We start from the raw sequence: 20,603 nt of genomic DNA, 5'->3' as shown, positions 1-20,603 counted from the left end.
GTGTGTATAACAAAATCTGAAGTGATCCTGATGACTCAAGCACAATAGGAACTGACCTAATGTGACTAAAGTTCAAGCCTGTTTGAGGTTTCTTTAATGAAATGGCAATTTAAAATGAAAAATGAAAGACATTGGGACACAGTTCAAAGATTTAATTTTTCCTTAGTATTGAGGGAAGAGGTATAATAAAAAGGTACATTAACAATACTGGGAGACAAAGCCAGCTTGGCTCCTTTAACATCTGGGACCAACAAAATAAAAATAAAGTATATAATAAAGAACTTTGCACAAATTACACATCTAAATAGTTGCCAAAAATAAGTATGTTTGAAGTTAGTGTCTTGCAGGGGGATTCTCCTGGTTTCCTCCTTAACAGTGCATCTAAAAACATTCACACCTCAGAGCATTCAAACATTCTTTAAATGCAGCTAAAACATTCAGAACTTTGTTCATTCACTCTGTAAACAGTGCAGTTATGTGCAAAACAATTCAGCAGTAACAAATCCATTTCATCTTCTATTGAAAAGAAATTGAACAGAACACAATGGAATGTGCAAAAATGACCATCAAGTTCTTATACAAGCACAGTGATCCACATCCTGCTTCCTCACACTGCTTCTGTACTTAAAACTCCATCACTGTAGGGCTGGCAGACGAGTACAGCTTCCGTTTGATGAGGCGATACTCGGGTCGGAACCGCAGGACTTTCTCCGGTCCGAGCAGATGCTTTAGAGGAGGCCAGCGCTGCGGATCGACTCTGAACACCACCGACAGTTCAAAGGTGGGCGTGAGGCTGTGCTCCGGCGTCACCGTTCCCACTCTCCGTAAACCCGCCTGGGTCTCGGTGAACAGGTGAATGAGAGCTCCTCTGAGACCGCACGGCTCGTGCTCGGAGACCCGGAGAACGTCTCGGGCTATACGGGTGCTCATGCGTACTGGCACCAGCAGCTCGCTGCACTGCAGACTCGATCCTTTCGCCATTACGAGACACTTTTCGATACGCACAGCCAAATCCTTCTGCTGCAGCTGGATACTTGCTTCTAAGTCATCATCCTCCAGGCTGCAATCCGACTCCAGGCCTGTGAGATGATAGGAAATGTTAAATTCTATTTGTATAGTGTGTTCATTAATGGGCAAAGCAGCTTTACAGAATGAAATCGATTATGAATACTTTAATGCATACATTAATCCAAACTGATCCCCTAATTAATGAGCCAGTGGCAAGAAAATTAATTAAAAATCTTTCTCGAGGTGGTATAAAGAAAAACCTTCACAGGAACCAGACTCAAAAAGGAAATCCAAAAAAACGCAATTGGGCAACACTGTTCATTTAGTACAGTTCAATCATCATCAACTGTTCACTGATGGACACCTAAATGCATCAATCATATACAGGATTCATGACCAGCAGTTCTGTCTTGATGTAGTCCATTTCTTAACTCTTGTAACAGATTGTAACAATGCGGATATTGCTCCAGACTGGGGATTTTAAATCCCTGTGTGTGAAACGTATGAACAGGACTTTCCTTTGACCATTTCCAGGATAGACCTTGGAGCCACCACGACCCTGAACAGGATGAAGTGCTTACTGAAGCTGAATGGATTTTATTGATGATTAAAATTAAATCCAGCATTACTGATCACAGCCAAATCCTTCACTGCTGATCTGGCTGAATATTGGAGCAAAAAAAAAAAAAAAGGCAATTTGCATACTTCCTTTTTTTTTTACTAGTTTTTAATTATATTTTTATGACGAGAAACTGCAGAGGTCAGCGTCTGTGTGGACGAGGGAGTATCAGCTGAGTTAATGTCATGACGTCATCTGGATGCGCCCCCTTACTTAAACCACAGTGCGCATGCGCACAACCAAACCAGGTACCTTCCCCTATAATTTACCTACAAAGACTATTTATATCGATATAAAAATAAATTTAGAAGTTGTTCTCTGAATAGGTTGCTTAATTTTATTTTTTGATTGCTGTATATGTACTGTTATAGTATTTTCCACACCGTTGCACCTTGTGCAGCGTTAAAAATAAAGACCAACCATTAAAATAGACGAGTGAAGTGTTTTTATACTTACTTGAGGAGCTGTTGGTTTTCTGGAGGCGTCCAGTGGTTTCTTTAGCGCCTCTGAGGCGCTTCAGGACTTTCCTCCACATCTCGGCTAGGTTTTCCTCTTCAGAAGTGGCGGACAAGCCGTGTCCGAACAACAAAGCTTGACTGTAGACCATTCTAACGTCGTTCCTTCACTAGTCTCTGAGGATTCTCCGGACGCCTCGACCACAAGTTCTTTCTTCTCTCGGTTCTCGTTCATTCTAGAAGCTGGAGTGAGTGCTCGTGCCGCGGCAGCTCTGTGCTTTTATACCGCCGGCGCTTGAATCAGCTGAAGCCGCGCGCGCGCTGATTGGCTGCTGCGCTCATGTTGCGCAACACGTCGGTGGAGTGAAATCAGCTTCACCTCACGCAACTCTCAGATCCTCTTACAGATCAGTGTAGAAGCGCTCAGCATTGACTTTACTCACATTCTTATCACATTCTTATTAATATTATACAACGATGAATCAGGAAAAGACGGAGAATTTATGTGATAATGTTGCTGGATGGAACAGAGCATTGGCATTATATATATATATATATATATATATATATATATATATATATATATATATATATATATATATATATATATATATATATATATATATGCCAATGCTCAATATATATCATTGGACTGACTGAAATAACTTGTAATAAAACGTGATGTTAAAAAAATGGTAATAGTTTTTATTTTATTCATTTTTTTTTGTTTAGAGATAATATTGTTATATATTATTTAACTAATTAAAATATATTATTTTACTTGTTTCAAAAATGTAAACTGTTCAAATGTTGACATGTTGAAATGTTGACATCACAAATATTAATAATAATAAACTGTGTTAATTAAATTATAAATAAAAATATTTTAGATAGATAGATAGATAGATAGATAGATAGATAGATAGATAGATAGATAGATAGATAGATAGATAGATAGATAGATAGATAGATTATTGTATTTATAAAAAATATGTTGTACTGTAAAAATATATATAAAATAGAAATAGAACCTGTATATATATATATATATATATATATATATATATATATATATATATATATATATATATATATATATATATATATATATAATATACTGTGCATCTTCTTTGTGAGATGATAAAAGTTTAGATTAAGCGTATGTAAAAATGGGTGAATATCCATCAAAACAAAGATCTTAATAAAGTTGTTTGTCGAGATGAATGTGGAGAGTGTTCTAAAGAGACAGAGATTGTGTGTAGGTGTAAGCTAGCAGTGTAAAAGCAGTGATTGTACTGTGAATCAGACTCGGGGGAATTTATCAGCAGTGGGGGGTTGCAGTGTGGTTAAACAGTTGAAGGAGTTGCATAAGGATGTGTCATGGTTGTAGATGTTGTAGAGGTTTTCACAGCCTGGGCGATGAAACGAAAGATCGAAAATGAAAAGTGAAATGCAACAGAAACAAAATGTGATTTCCCTTCACTAAGAGAAGAAGATAAACTTTTATTTGAAATCTCGGCTCCTTCTTTAACATTAATTGTTTGTTCTGTCAAGCCTTAACTTTGCCATTGAAAAATTCAGCTTGATCAGATAGACCTGGGTTTCAGACAGTGAATCAGACTAAGAACTGTGTATTTAATCAACTAACATGTCGACCGGACGGACGGACGGACGGACAGACAGAAAGACAAACAGACAGATAGACAGATAGACAGACAGATAGATAGATAGATAGATAGATAGATAGATAGATAGATAGATAGATAGATAGATAGATAGATAGATAGATAGATAGATAGATAGATAGATAGATAGATAGATAGATAGATAGATAGATAGATAGACATACATCACTGCCTGCTTAGTATAAGTAGTTAAGCAGTTTAGCATGATAAATATGGAAATATATGTATAACAAATAAATAAATAGGTTATGGTCAGTGAATATGTGCAGGGACTGTTGAGTGAAAAAACATATACATGAAAATTTTAAAGTATCCCACAACCTTAAAAAATGTTGGTTCATTTTGTTTTATCTGCAGAGCGATTAGAGAAAGGGATGTGTCTGTGATCACGTAGAGTTTAGTCTGGTTACAACATGTATGGAGCATGTATGAGTGTGTAAGACCATGGGTGTGGTGAATGAGGATTGAAATAGGTTTTCAAATGATGTTCAGCATCGTATCCAGCACTATTCTGACTCAGCAAAAACAAATCTTCATACTGGAACAATAGGTCTAAGTAAATGATCCCAGAAAGCAGTTTGACATTGAGACTTATTTTAGGTGGCTGTGCTGGCCTTCAGTATACAACATTGTGATCGTTTTTCATTAAAACTATACAAATAAACTTTCTTTTCGGCTTCTCCCGTTAGGGGTCGCCACAGCGGATCCTCCGCACGTTTGATTTGGCACGTGTTTTACGCTGGATGCCCTTCCTAACGCAACCCTCCCCAATTTATCCGGGCTTGGGACCGGCACTAAGAGTGGCTGGGGATGGTTCCCTGACCGGGAATCGAACCCGGGTCGCAGCGGTGGGAGCGCTGCATCTTAATCACTAGACCACCAGGGGACCTTAAAACTATACAAATGCTGGGCAAAATTTAATTGACGTTGGGTGGCAAATAGAAATACAGACCATGTGACAGATCATGTTTGTACAGTAGTCTGTACCAACAGGTAGAGATAAAAGAATGATAATGAAGTAATTAAATTATACATGAATATAAGGGGGATGCACCACATGGTGAGGTGGATGATCTAATGGGCTAATCACCTGGAAATTAAAGGGTAAGGGTCATTGTTCATTTTATTTTAAGAAATAGGGTGTCCAGTCCTATCCATGGCATAGTTGCGATGAAAATCTGCACCTACACTGACACTTTCTGGATAAGATTGGACACTGGAGTAGACTGTTGAAGAGGAAAAACAGAAATGAAAAAGAAAATAAAAGAGAAAGAGAAATCAAAAAGAAATGCAAATATAATTTGAATAAAACATTACTAAAACATATGTCTTTGGAACTTGTTATTCAAATGAATGTAGTTTTTAAGTCTACAAGAGTACATTACAATATCCATACTTAAGTCTTATAGTTGGTACATATATGGTCCAATATAAGTAAAGATTAATTGGCAAGCATTTTATTCTTTAATTAGTTCTTAAGAGGAAGAGCTTTTATTTGTCAAATATACATTACAGCACAGTAAAATTATTTCTTTGTATATCCCAGCTTGCTCGGAAGCTGGGGTCAGAGCGCAGAGTCAGCCATGATATGGCACCCCTTGACTACAGTGGGTTAAGGGCCTTGCTTAAAGGTCCAAGAGTGCCAGCGCCTTAGCCACTGGAGCTACCACTCCCCCAAGATAAATAAAGGTACAAATGAAATATCCAAGAGAAATCCAACCTAGAGCAAAATAGTTTCCATACTATTGTCATGCTCCAGTCTAGGTTTGGCCAAAACATGAATGAAGTACTGTATGTATGAGGGTGTAAGTGTGTGGGTGTGGTGAGTAATGACTACAGGAGAGAACTAGTTCCTTCAATGATGTACACCATACAATAAAGACAGATATTTACCTAGTAACCCTGGAACTTTATAAGAACGAGATTCTCATGCTAGCCCACATTGTTTTTTTTATATTTCCAGATTTTTATTCAGTCACTTAGTAAACTTTTATCTAACATGATAAAACTTATTATTGAGATAGTTCTTTTACAAACTGACCTGGCCAAGAAGACAGCAAAAAAAAACAAAAACAACAATTAATACACATAGTTTTTCTTTTGTTTTAGTTGGGTTTTTTTGTTTGTTTTTATATAAAAAAATAAAAAATAAAATCACATGTACAAAAATATTAATAGCCTTTTCTCAATACTTTGTTGAAGCTCCTTTAGCACCAATTACAGCCTCAAGTCTTTTTTAGTTTGATGCACCTATGGCACCAGGTTGGTGCACAGCCATTTTCAGATCTCCCCAGAGATGTTCATTCGGGTTCAAGGATTTAACTTCAACGAGTTTTCCTGTAGCCACTGCTTTGTTATCTTGGTTGTGTGCTTAGGGTCTTTGTCCTGTCGGAAGATGAACCATCGCCACAGTCTGAGGTCCAGAGCGCTCTGGGGCAGGTTTTCATCAAGGATGCTTCTGTACATTGCAGGATTCATCTTTCCCTCAATCCGACTAATTTAACGATGCCTGTTTTGTCCCGACATGAAGCCATTCAGGCCAAAGAGTTCAATCTTTTTTTCTCATGGCCTGAGAGTCCTTCAGGTGCCTTTTAGCAAACTTCAGGCAGGCTGCCATTTACCTTTTACTGAGAATGGTTGTTCTTCTGGAAGGTTCTTCTCTCTCGACACAGAAACACTTGTGCTCTTTCAGAGTGACCATTGGGTTTTGGTCACCTCCCTGACTAAGGCTCTTTTCCCCCGATCGCTCAGTTTGGCTGGGCAGCCCACTCTCGGAAGAGTCCTGGTGGTTCCAAACTTCTTCCATTTATGGATGATGGAAGCCATTGTGCTCATTGGGACCTTTAATGCTGAGGAAAGTTTTCTGTACCCTTCCCCAGATCTGTGCCTCGATACAATCCTGGTTTGGAGGTCTACAAACAATTCCTTGTACCTTGTAAATAATTAGGTAGCAAATAAACATTGTCAGTGTAAGTACAGAGGTGGCATTTCATTGTAAGCATAAAGTGAACAATGATGATAAGACGTAGCTAAATTATTCTGACCCAATCTTACCCTGTCTATTTTATCCCTATACAATGTTGTGCACACTTTTAATAAGAACCAGTCAGCTTTTGGATGGCAAATTAATGGACAGAATTTTAGTGTTTTGTTTGAATAGTTTGCTTTCAGGGATCAAGTTGTATAAAAAAAACAAGTCAAATTATTATTAAATTATTATTTTTTTTTACATTTTCAGGGTACTTAGTGAAGAGATTACTCTATTATTCTTTGGTTACTTTATATATGTACTTTATAGTCCACTATATTTTAATTGACAATGAGAGATAAACTGAAATTTGCACCTCTGTTGAAGATGTCAGTAAGGCTCAACACTCCGCTAACAGCATCTGCTGCCTGTGAGCAACTTTTTAGCCACCAGCTAAACTTTCAGAACCAGCTTTTGTTAAAGATGAATACAAATATTGCCCCTGTCTGAGACTGAGAGATGCGTCAAATTACACTAAGCTCTGAATATTTGGTTTTGCTTTTTATAAAAAACAATTTACTTAAATTTTATTTGTACATTGAATACACATGATTCTTCTACTTTGTGACTTTAATTTTATTTGTTAATTTGTTGAGATACCCTTTTGAAACTTTGCTTTGCTACTTTGTACTACTACTTTTTTTTTTTTTACCCACGTTTTTGTTTTTGACGTGTTGAAGAGGCTGTTGTGTTCATTTTGGTTAATTCAGTGTTGAGGTGTACTATTTGATTAGTATTTTAGCAAATAAAACCTTACAAATCAACTGTTTTTGACTTTTTACGTGTGACTTTTTACGTGTCATGGTGAGCCTACATTCAATATGAGTAAAAGACTTGAAGATTTTAAGACTTTAACTTAAGACATACTGGAATTGGAGACTTTTAACTTGTAATGGAGTATGTTTTGGAGTAAGGTATATATATATTTTTACTCAAGTATGATTCCCAGATACACTTACACCCCTGGAATAGGTGTAATAAATGCCTTAATTTGCTGGGTGGGTAGCATTTTCTTGCTTTGACAGCTGTACAGTGTTTCCTTTATTTGGCTCAGGCTATATATAAAAATTTTTATAAAAAATTACCACTAACAAACTGTTTAAACACAACCACAAAAGCAAAACCCAACAAACACATCCGTTTTTCCTTCATGCTGGTGATCTTCTATGCTGTCTATAAGTAGAACCTGACCATTCGATTCAACATTATTTTCCTCGCAAATTAAAACCTGTGGGATGCCATTAAAGATATATTCTGTACAGCCTACACATCTTCTCCATCAGAAGTTTTAGGGCATTTAAATAGCTATCATAAAAAACTGGGAATTACGAGTGTATATTTTTGACCCTCACTCTAACATACACTTATGTCAGTTGTTTCAAAGTAATTGTACATCACAGAGAGTATTCAGAGAGATACACACCTATAACCCCAGGCATGGATAAGTAGGTAGCAGGTACAGGCAGGTGTATGGCAGCTTGACAGACTTTAACCCTGTATTTTAATGAGTCAGACATGAGCCAAAGGTGAGCAGACTCAGACGGGAAATAACCTTTGAATATAACCCCCCCACCTTCCCTCCCCTACTTATGCTGACACTATCGTCTCTGCTGCTGAGATCATTAGATCAGGCCACCTTCCACCTGACTTCACCTCGCCTGGAAAGTCTTGTCTCGTGTCAAAGGCCACTAATCAAATATTACTGAAGGATTAAGATATCACATTACATAAAAGACGTCTTCATAATACAGGAAACATATCTCATTTCAGAATGAGATATAAACTGCAACAGAGTAAATAGTGAGTCATTATGAATAAGATTTATATATTTACTTATGAATTTCCACATGTCTTCCAGGACTTGCTGTAATAGTTTAATGTAATGTACTTATGTACTTACAGTAAACAATAGATAACTGAAAAACAACAGAATATATATATATATATATATATATATATATATATATATATATATATATATATATATATATATATATATATATATATATATAGTGAGGAAAATAAGTATTTGAACACCCTGCTATTTTGCAAGTTCTCCCACTTAGAAATCATGGAGGGGTCTGAAATTGTCATCGTAGGTGCATCTCCACTGTGAGAGACATAATCTAAAAAAAAAATCCAGAAATAACAATGTATGATTTTTTTTAACTATTTATTTGTATGATACAGCTGCAAATAAGTATTTGAACACCTGAGAAAGTCAATGTTAATATTTGGTACAGTAGCCTTTGTTTGCAATTACAGAGGTCAAACATTTCCTGTAGTTTTTCACCAGGTTTGCACACACTGCAGGAGGGATTTTGGCCCACTCCTCCACACAGATCTTCTCTAGATCAGTCAGGTTTCTGGCCTGTCGCTGAGAAACACGGAGTTTGAGCTCCCTCCAAAGATTCTCTATTGGGTTTAGGTCTGGAGACTGGCTAGGCCACGCCAGAACCTTGATATGCTTCTTACAGAGCCACTACTTGGTTCTCCTGGCTGTGTGCTTCGGGTCATTGTCATGTTGGAAGACCCAGCCTCGACCCATCTTCAATGCTCTAACTGAGGGAAGGAGGTTGTTCCCCAAAATCTCGCAATACATGGCCCCGGTCATCCTCTCCTTAATACAGTGCAGTCGCCCTGTCCCATGTGCAGAAAAACACCCTCAAAGCATGATGCTACCACCCCCATGCTTCACAGTAGGGATGGTGTTCTTGGGATGGTACTCATCATTCTTCTTCCTCCAAACACGTTTAGTGGAATTATGACCCAAAAGTTCTATTTTGGTCTCATCCGACCACATGACTTTCTCCCATGACTCCTCTGGATCATCCAAATAGTCATTGGCAAACTTAAGACATGCCTGGACATGTGCTGGTTTAAGCAGGAGAACCTTCCGTGCCATGCATGATTTCAGACCATGACGTCTTAGTGTATTACCAACAGTATTTGGTGATTTCTCACCTTCCTTAGGATCATTGAGACCCCACGAGGTGAGATCTTGCATAGAGCCCCAGTCCGAGGGAGATTAACAGTCATGTTTAGTTTCTTCCATTTTCTAATGATTGCTCCAACAGTGGACCTTTTTTCACCAAGCTGCTTGGCAATTTCCCCGTAGGCCTTTCCAGCCTTGTGGAGGTGTACAATTTCGTCTTTGGACAGCTCTTTGGTCTTGGCCATGTTAGTATTTGGATTCTTACTGATTGTATGGGGTGGACAGGTGTCTTTATGCACCTCAAACAGGTGCATCTAATTTAGGATAATAAATGTAGTGGAGGTGAACATTTTAAATGCAGACTAACATGTATTTGAGGGTCAGAATTCTATCTGATAAACAGGTGTTCAAATACTTTTTTGCAGCTGTATCATACAATATAGTACAATATAGTACAAAATAGAGTAAAAAATCATATATTGTGATTTCTGGATTTTTTTTTTTAGATTATGTCTCTCACAGTGGACATGCACCTATGATGACAATTTCAGACACCTCCATGATTTCTAAGTGGGAGAACTTTTTTTTTTTAGATTTATATATAAATAAAAACACACACACACACACACACACACACACACACACACACACACACACACACACACACACACACACATTATATATATATATATATATATATATATATATATATATATATATATATATATATATATATATATATATATATATATATATATATATATATATATATATAATGTGTGTGTGTGTGTGTGTGTGTGTGTGTGTGTGTGTGTGTGTGTTTTTATTTATATATACATCTATTCAAGCATGCCAATGCAGGCACAATGCACAAAGCCATGAAGGCCCTTGAGCAAGACTTTCCACCCTCAATTGCTCAGCTGTGTAAATGAGATAAATGTCCTGTTGATAAGGGCATATGTCATAAATGCAAATAATGCTGATTCAGCTTGGTCTTGTTTTGGCATTTTATAAACCTTTACCAAGTAGTAAACAGTGTGTAATAATAAAATTTCTATCCATATGTTTACTCTTCAGTACTCTTCACTGTGCACATATCCCACAAAAAAAAAGCACACCCCTTTTTATTTACCAGTTGTGTTTGTGTGCATGTGTGTGTGAGAGAGAGAAAGAGAGAGGGGGGGGGGGGGAGAGACAGAGAGAGAGAGAGACAGAGAGAATGTGTCACTCGGCTCTTTTTCCTTAATATTGACCTCACCTTCTCTCTGAATTCTGAACATTAAATTAATGAAAGGTGCACGTAGATTTGTCTTTGAAGAAGTGTAGAGGTATCTGTAAATGTGTGTGTAAAGTTGTGAAGAGTTTGTGTAAATTTGTGTGTAGAGCTGTGTATAGTTTTATGTTAATTTGTGTGTAAAGCAGAGTAGAATTCTGTGTAAAGCTTTGCAGAGTTGTGTGTAAATTTTGTGTAAAGCTGTGTAGAATTGTGTATTAATTTGTGTGTAAAGATGTGTACTGTTTTATTTGAAGCTGTGTGTAAATGTGTGTTGTGCTGCATGCAAAGCTTTTCAGAGTACAGTGCCGTGTGTAAATGTGTGTAAAGCTGTGTGTAAATGTGTGTGTAATATTGTATGTATATGTGTGTGTAATACTGTATGTAAAGCAGTGTGTACAGTCATATGGTCATATTAATATGGAAGTAAAGCTTTTCAAGAACCACTTGAGGAAGTTACTGTTTGGGAACAAGTAATGGTTTACCACAGAATGAGTGTATGTTAGAGAGAGAGAGAGAGAGAGAGAGAGAGAGAGAGAGAGAGAGAGAGAGAGAGAGAGAGAGAGAGAGAGAGAGAGAGAGAGAGAGAGAGAAACAAGCATTAAGTTGTATTAAATTAAGTTGTAAAAATATCAAATCGATGAGGTGAAAAACCATTGCTAGCCACTACTTTACTATTGTGCCAAATCATATTTACAGACTGCCAAAATAAAAACACAGTCCCTCCTACAAATATTACCTCAGTTTATTATACAATTCAGCAAGCACTTGTATGTAAGCTTCTAAGAAGATAAGAAGATCTAATTAGATTTGCATGTATAGAGATCCTATATGAAATAAACAGCTTGTTGTCACTGGATTCATACAAAATTAAAGTGATTGTTCAATAAAACAATATGAATTTAATCACTTATTTGATTCAGATATGGCAATAGTTGTTTTTTTTTTAGTATATTTTGCATAGTTTGTAGCTTAGCTGTTAAGTCATATATACTATTAGTGTAAGACATATATTTCTGAGTGTAGAAGTAAATAACACCATTATGTTTGGTAATTGAGTGTAAAATAATATAGGACCTAAAGCATAACCTTATGGGACATCATAAGGGTTTGTTTACAAAAGTTACAGAATGTCCTTGCCATCAGACTGTTGATGTGCCGTAATCATTAAGAATGCCCCCTGATTCTAATTCATACTAGACAACTTTTCAAAACAGTACGTTTGATTTAAATTCACACCTGTATGCTGCAATGATTTATAATTTCACCCGAAAGCCTTAACAAGTTCCCTGTTCAGTCTGGTTCCTTTTATGGTTTCTACCTGTTGTCATCTTTTTCTTTTTTCTTATTTCTGTTGTGTGTGACAGCTGATTAAAATTCTATATCTACATTCTAATTGCTATCCAGCTGCTCTTTAAAAAACTTCCATTCATTTTAATTTGAGTGACATCCCGTTTATCCTGTTATTAAGTGCCTCTTAAGCAGTTTTTGACATTCCTCAGGTCAAACAGCGTGCCGCTTTACCTCGTGATCTGTCACATGGCGTCATGAGCTCTTCATGCAAGAAAGATAGTTTATCGGGTTTTTTTTAATCAAAAGTCATTCCAAACCAGTGGGAAATCAGTGACACAGAACCAGACAGGCATGCTCAGTCAGCTGATCTATATACTGTATGACTTCGTCTGCACGTCTTCATAATGTATACAGGTTAGATAATTGCAGAGTACCTTTAGATGTAGACCAAGAAAAAAAAAGAGAAAAAGAAAGAATGTTTTATCTGGTCATTTTTTATTTACATATTTCAAAGAAGTGTTTTAGTCGAAGCTAGTAGAAATGGGCAAAAAATGTAAGTTTTTATGGTGTAAAAACATAAAAGTTATTAAAAAACATTTTTGCAACATTTTCTATTGCTCACTTCTTGCTTTTTAATTTGTTGTGTGTTTATTTAATGGTAGGTCATGAGTTCAGACCTCAGTACCGCCACTGCTGGGTTACAGGTACAAATCAGATAAAGGTAAGTCACTCTAGATATGGGTGTCTGCCAAATGCCATAAATATAAATATGATTAATTAGCCATAGATAAGTCATTAGACTGTTGCTCAGACATTTCATTTTCATGTAATGAGGAAGATGGGGATTAAGATAATGTTTATTACACAGTATTACTCAGTTGCTTTAGAGCATTTCTCAAATCATCCTAAATATCTGCAAACCAGAAAGTGCATTTTTTTAAACAATTTGTACAAACAGCACAACACATTGGATTTCTTGCAAAAGCCTGTCATAAGATCTAAGTATTTATGTCAATGAACATATCATTTCTTCAGGAATGACAGGTCCTTTTGTGCACAGTCCTTTTGTGCAGGTGCACAGTTTCTTCTGTTTGGCATCTTTGAATTTCAGCAGCACAAATTAATTTATTTGAACGCATATTTGATTCATATTGATTGCAAGAGACCGGACGGGATTTAGACTTTTACTGTACTTTAATAGTGTTCGTTTTTTTCTTGGTTGTTCATCCATTTTCAGAAAGTGTAATTCTGTATTTTGCTAGGTCTGTATACGTTCGCCAAATGAAGGTTCACGAGATTCACCTTTGACCTATTTTAGAGAATTTGTTGATTTTCCGTTGATCTGATGCTATACATTCACCTTCATTATTGACATTCGAGATTTATTGTACAATTCATCAATTGAAGACACATTTACGAAATTAAGTTTTAATATAAATTTGAGCTTGACATATTATGACAACTTGTTTGCATTCAGTGCATTCAATGACCTGATGCTGAGGTGTTTTGGGGGTTGAGGCTATTCAGGTGAAACAAGTATAATATATTTTGATCAACATGAACATAAACAACTGATAATGTAGGAAACAGCAGACACTTGTACACAATTAAGTAAATGAATGTTCAAAAGCATTCGCAATATTGTCAAAGCAACAAGAAATGTTTTTATGATCTGCACAAGTGACTAAATGATGTGGAGGTTGAACAAGTAGTTTTGAGAATTTCATTTCAGAGAAAAACTGTAAATAAATGTAAATAAACAAATCTAAACAGACAAATCTAAATCCTAATCCAACACCATAAACATAAAACAAGTTTGGGTCAGCATTGCAGAAATTCCTGTCATTGACACACATTCTGTTGAAGTTATCTGTAACTTTATCTGAAAATAAAAGCTTTTTTTTTAAACTAGTTTGTTTGCTTTTTTATAAGTATGTTTTTACCTTGTGCACTTTTCTATTTATCTAAAGCAGGAAAGCAGGTCTTATGATCATTATACAACTTCCTTTAAAAGAGCAAGCCTTGTTTATCCTGCATGACTTTACACAGCAGTTAAATTCTTAATACTCTTTAACGCCAATTCTGACAGCATTAATACTCCACATTTCTTCTGATTCCCCAGTACAGCTCGACCCACTTCCCATTTCTCAGGCTTTAAGAAAAACCTGCCTTAAGAATAAGTTTTAGCACTTAATGTCTAACAAATACTATGTACAGTTTTCTCAGTTGCTTTGGAGCGTTTCTCAGATCAGAAATTATAATCTCAAAACTACTTGTTCAACCTTCACATCATTTATTCAGTCGTGCTCATCATAAGAACATTTCTTGTTGCTTTGATCAAATTAAGAATGCTTTTGTACATTCATTTACTTGATTGTGTACAAGTGTCTGCTGTTTCCTACATTATCAGTTTTTTTATGTTCATGTTGATCAAAATATATTATACTGGTTTTACCTGAATAGTTTCAACCCGCAAAACACCTCAGCATCAGTTCAATTATCAGTCATTGAATGTAAAATGGTTAAACCAATTGTCAGAATCTGTCATATAAAATTTCTAGTAAACTTATTTTTGCAAACGTGGCATTGATGAATTGTGCAGAATCTTGAATGTCACTAATGATGGAGAGTTTACGGCATCAGATCAACCAATGCTCAACAAGTTCTCCAAAATAGATCAAAGGTGAATCTTGTCAACCTTCAGATGAACAACCCAGAACACTTGTATAGTACAGTAAAAGTGTGAATCCTGTCCGGTCTCTTGCAATCTATAAAAATCAAATATGCAATCAAATAAATACATTTGTGCTGCTGAAATTCATATATCCCAAACAAAAGAAATTCAGCTTTGTGCATTTTCAATGTAATAAAAAACTTATTTTATATAAAGAAATACTGAGACTGTGCAGCGTCATACTGACAACACGACTAAACTTTATTAAAAAAATACTTACTTTTGTAAGAGGAACTAAGGATTTTAAGAAAAATACAGGCTTTTGCAAGAAATCCAATGTATTGTGCTGCTTGTACAAATTGTTTTGAGAATTCACATTGCAAATATTAAGAATGATTCGAGAAATGTTTCAAAGCAACTGAGAAAAACTGTAATATAAATGTTAAAAATCACATTTATTACTTTCTACTTTCTATAATAACTGCAATATATATATTACAATATTTTAAAAAGTCTCAAGAAAATATTTTTTTTATATAATCTTGTTCAAATATAATCTAATTAAACAGAAATAAAGCTCACATGTGCTCCTGCTATTCTGACAGCTAGTGGCAGTACAGTACGAGTCTCAATCCACATGATCTTATTTCAATAAACCCACAATTAGGGTTTGTCATTGGACAAACAATAGCTAAGTCGACTATTTTGCTTTTGTCTGAATTTCCACATAATACTGAACTCAAGTGGTTGATCCATGATGAGGTCATTAATAGAGTTTAAATGCAATACTTCCTAAATCTTTTTACATCTAAGATTAACTAAGTTTGTCTATTTTGAAATGCCTTTTGTGACTCATTCACCAAATTTCACAACTCAAATCAGACAATGAAAACTATATAAAAAGGCTACTTAAATTATTTTTTCAGGAATACAGAGCCGCTGAAAAAAACAAATAAAGTGGTTGCTAGTTTTGTTTCTTATTTTTATTGTGGCCAAGGATCAACCAATATTAAGGCCACTAGTCAAGTTTGCTTATGGACAATATTAAAAAGTAAATATAGAGAGGACAACAAACTTCAATACTTTAAAACAGTTACATATTTTGCATAAAGGCAAGCTCGGGTCACAAGTGTTTGTGATATCAGTATACTATTAACCCACATCAGTGCATTTTCAAAGTGAAGACTTTTTTAGTCCATTAATAATGTATAACATTCTAGGAAGTTTCCACATGGCCTATGCCTGAGTGTTTCAGGATGACAATTACATCATAAATCATGGTCACACGCAATATACAAAAACCCCACAATGTCATACTAAATCGTGTTAATTCATAATCACATTCATTAGTACTTTTTATTTACAAGTTTCAGCAATTTTAGTGCCATTTGCTTGGCCTTTGATTATTGTTCTTACTTGCTGATCCAGCTATGAAGAAGGATCACTTTTAGGCAGTGTGCCAATATTTTTATTATCTATATACACCAGATATTTTGTGTAATGACTGCTGGGCAGATACAAAAGCAGGTTTAGACATAATCAGGTGAGATAGGTTTAGAGTCAGTAAACAAGCAAATAGTCATGAGATCAAAATATCATAGGACAAGCCAGAATTTAGAATGAAGTATGAAACAGTTGACGTCAAAAGTGACTCACGGGAGGGACAATACAAAGAAAACTGACAGAGGGAACCATGAGCTGAATAAACCTGAAAAGTCATGTTAAACTGTTGCTGTAAAAGAGCTTTGAAAACAGTAACTGGGTAGCAGGTGTGACTCATCGTTATGATGGTAATTGTGAACAAGTGTGTGTTGGGAGTTGGAGTCTGGGGCAGCCAAGTTTGCAGGCTACAGTGTCTGATGTAAGGTGGAGTTTTAATTGTTACATTATGCATAATACTACTTTGATTTCTGTGACGGTGTCTCCTGATTCATGGCCTGATTCTTTTCTGAATTCTTTTTAGATTTATTTTTAGTAACAAGGATTAGCAATGGCTTACATCTGACAGTTTGATGGCAAGATTATGTGAGAAAAACTTCCTGTTACTCCTCTTACAAGAAAGTATTTGTCACGTTGCTGGCACGAGATTTCATTAAAACAAATTCCAACTTCAAATTGATAATGATGTAATGCCAAAGAAAAGGTGTTTCTCTTCCAGGAACTCGAGCTGCATCAACAACAGTTTGGGAACCATGCTCTGGATCAGGTGTGTAAACTGTACAACAGAAAGGCGCGACGTCACTGGCGGGGATACAACACAACCAGGAAGCTATAAAAGCACATGCGGTGGAGACGACGCAAGCTTCTGTTTGTTCAGGAAGTGCTCTGTGTGGGTCTGTGTCAAAGTAAAAATTATATAATATAATTATATATAAGTATATGAGTACCGGTTGTGTTTTTCCTCCTTGCCCAAAAACCATGGAGATGCAGGTCAAGATTAATTGTTCAAGTTGATGTCAAATGTCAAATTCAAACACAATGAAGAAGAAATGTATATTAAAAAAAAGTTAGATTTTTATAATGCCCGAACTAAAATTAAATCTTATATGGTTGATGTCAGGGGAAAACACACACCAAACATGTACTTTCTTCAATTTAATACAGCAAACAAGTATACAGGCACCCTGGACAAAGTTTAAGCTAAAACTATCCCTAATTTGGTTATAAGAATAAGTCAGAAAAAAAATGTTAGCCACATTCATTCACATATATTCAGGGTCTCGGTCTGGATTCAGTACTATAAAAGAAAACAATTCTTCTACTCTTTATTGTGAAGATATTACACAGACACTAAAGGACTATGTGTGTTAAGCGAAACAAGTGTAAGCCCCTCTTAATATTAACAATGTGAATTTGTTGATGATTGCTGTGAGTAATTCAGAAATGTATTGGTATTTTTTTCATAAAGAACAGCCTTTAAAGTTTATACAGAATGGTGCACAAAACACATCCATTGGGCAGCAGTTCTGCGTTAAAAAAAGCTTGTTGATTGAAGAAATAAGAGGAGAATGACTCAATTGGTGTAAGTTAGATTGGATGAGTATCTAGCACTAATTCAAACAAGCATTAATCATAACCAGAGTGAGCAGAATAGCGTCTCAGAATCACAAAACATTGAATCTTGAAGCGGCTGAACGGCAATATCAAGCCATTCCACTCCTTTTTTTTTTAAAGCTGAAGCTACAATGGAGAGAACTTAAACTGGATATATTCACAATATTTTTAATTGATGAGTTATTTTTAAAACAGCTAGGAGTTTCTAGGTGTGTGCCAAGCTCAGGACAACATCAAGATCGTTGGCCAAACTAGAGATACAAACCTACTAATAACCAACGCTCCACCCCCTACCTTTAAATTTCCTCTTTGTGTTAATGACACTGAATGACAAATGTCTTTCAGTAAAGGGAAACTTTTTTCCCCACATACCTGGCAATCAGGTTAGTGTGACTCACCAGACAGGGATATTTTTTACATGGCCTTCATAAAGATACACCACAAAAGGAAAGACATGTCAGCATGATGTCAATGTCTGTAAGTGCAGTTGGCTCTCACTTCTCTGTAAAAAAAGTCCACATACATGGTGGTGAATCCACACGAATATGCGTCAGCATGATATTTCCCCATTTCCTAAGTGTCACTTGTGGCATGTGTTTCATTAGAAATAACTGTTGGTTTGCGATTTTAGTAAACATAATTTCCACACTTGCAGCATGTAAAATTTATAAGATTATTTTTTTATTTGTTCTTGTATGCAGTTGCTATGGGGAGGCAATTTGACAGTTTCATGTAGCTTCTTCTTCTTTTGGCTGTCATTAGGGGTCACCACAGTGGATCATCCAGTCTCCATACCCCCCTGTTCTCTACATCTGCCTCTTTCAAACCAATCATGGGTGTAAATTTCATTTAACAGTAGGGGGGGACAATAAATATAAAATTTCTCATGAGCAATTTTTAAAGGGGGACACAAATAATACAGTCAAATTGTACTTATAAAGACATGTCCCCACAGTGAAAAACTTTGCTTTTATTATTGTAGCATGGAGACTGCGTCATTATTGTTATTTTAAGTTTAAGTTTTTCTCAGGTTCAATGACAAAGCAAAACAAGGAATTAAAAAAAGGTTTAAAATTGTATTTAAAACCAATTAAGACACTTAAGAAAAGAATAGAAATTGATTATACAAAAAAATACAGTGGGGTCAGTTCGGACGTAGCACAGTGCTCATTTAGAAAATGCACAGATAAACAATATGCTAATTGTGTCCGTTAATGTTAACATTATGCCAAGTCGTCCCAAATAAAACACTGCATGGGAAACGGCTTTGGCGTGTTAGTGTCAGTGCACTAATACATTAGTTGCAGTGTTAGCTGCAGTGCACTATGCTACAAGCTATTGTGAACAAGCTAACGTTCACTAGATAAGTGATATTTTAATCGCTAATAGAGCAGATTCATGGAAAATTACATCGCTAATCAGCATTTTTGGCGCAACTAATTTACGAATGAGTCTGCATCAACTACATTAAAGAGAATCGTTTTATTTAAAGTGAATAAAATACCCTAGTTAATGAAGTTGAACATTAATTGAGCCGCAGCGACACACCTGACTCGTGTGTGTAGAGTAGGTGAGATGAACCGGGAAAGCAGTGAGGAAGGTAAGGGGTGGGTGACTGTTTATAAATGGATTTTTGCATTTTTTTTTCTACCCTCACAATTATTTAGGTATACATAGATATATTGTTTACAATAGAGAGTGCGATATTTTTTAGATAATTTTTTTTGGGGAGGGGGGGAACAACCCTCGGTTGGGAGGGGGGGGTGGACAAGGCGTTCAGTTCGGTATACATGTATGGAATGCAATCATTTTTACATGTGGAACATAGTTAAAATCAGAGTTTCCATGGAAACATATTGGGCTTGAATTAGTAACTTGGCTGCATTGCATTCTTCTACTCTGAATTCATTGTTTACTCACGACACTTCTTCTGCGCTGGATTTCTCATTAACACGGCACCTTAATGTCATTGTCTACCTAAAGAAAAATGTCAGGAAATGGAAAGTAAAATGTGGAAAATAAATTGACTGTGTTTTATTAAGTTTATATGTGAATATAAATAACAAACCTACCAGTGTATGACATTTTTCTGAAAGGGAAAAAAAACAAAGTAAAAATATACAAACACTGAATATATATACAGTACAGACCAAAAGTTTGGACACACATATGACTATGAAAATAGTAGATTCACACTGAAGGCATCAAAACTATGAATTAACACATGTGGAATTATATATGGAATTATATACATAACAAAAAAAGTATGAAACAACTGAAAAATGTCATATTCTAGGTTCTTCAAAGTAGCCACCTTTTGCTTTGATTACTGCTTTGCACACTCTTGGCATTCTCTTGATGAGCTTCAAGAGGTAGTCACCTGAAATGGTCTTCCATCAGTCTTGAAGGAGTTCCCCGAGAGATGCTTGGCACTTGTTGGCCCTTTTGCCTTCACTCTGCGGTCCAGCTCACCCCTAAACCATCTCGATTGTGTTCAGGTCCGGTGACTGTGGAGGCCAGGTCATCTGGCGCAGCACCCCATCACTCTCCTTCTTGGTCAAATAGCCCTTGATGCCTTC

At 36.0% G+C, this 20,603-nt stretch overlaps 1 protein-coding gene across 1 annotated transcript; it reads right to left on the bottom strand.

Annotated features, from left to right (window-relative positions):
- Nucleotides 1-138: 138 nt before the first annotated feature.
- LOC310729146 (DNA damage-inducible transcript 4-like protein) lies at nucleotides 139-2,351 on the bottom strand. Its single transcript, XM_083547232.1, has 2 exons — nucleotides 2,084-2,351; nucleotides 139-1,079 (listed from the first exon to the last, which is right to left on the bottom strand). Exons 1-2 carry the CDS (start codon nucleotides 2,232-2,234, stop codon nucleotides 625-627), a joined length of 606 nt encoding a protein of 201 aa, XP_083403358.1. The 5' UTR covers nucleotides 2,235-2,351; the 3' UTR covers nucleotides 139-624.
- Between the last annotated feature and the right edge of the window lie 18,252 nt (nucleotides 2,352-20,603).

The sequence above is a fragment of the Silurus aristotelis genome (assembly GCF_946808225.1).
Source record: "Silurus aristotelis genome assembly, chromosome: 7".
NCBI classification, from domain to species: domain Eukaryota; kingdom Metazoa; phylum Chordata; class Actinopteri; order Siluriformes; family Siluridae; genus Silurus; species Silurus aristotelis.
This window is presented reverse-complemented; position numbering and strand designations above follow the sequence as displayed.

What these genes read in the sequence shown, in the direction of transcription:
- LOC310729146 (XM_083547232.1), bottom strand. Translation starts at nt 2,234, where the DNA reads ATGGTCTACAGTCAAGCTTTGTTGTTCGGACACGGCTTGTCCGCCACT. An exon ending in GAAAACCAACAGCTCCTCAA is followed by an intron (nt 1,080 to 2,083) that starts GTAAGTATAAAA and finishes ATCATCTCACAG; the next exon opens with GCCTGGAGTCGGATTGCAGC.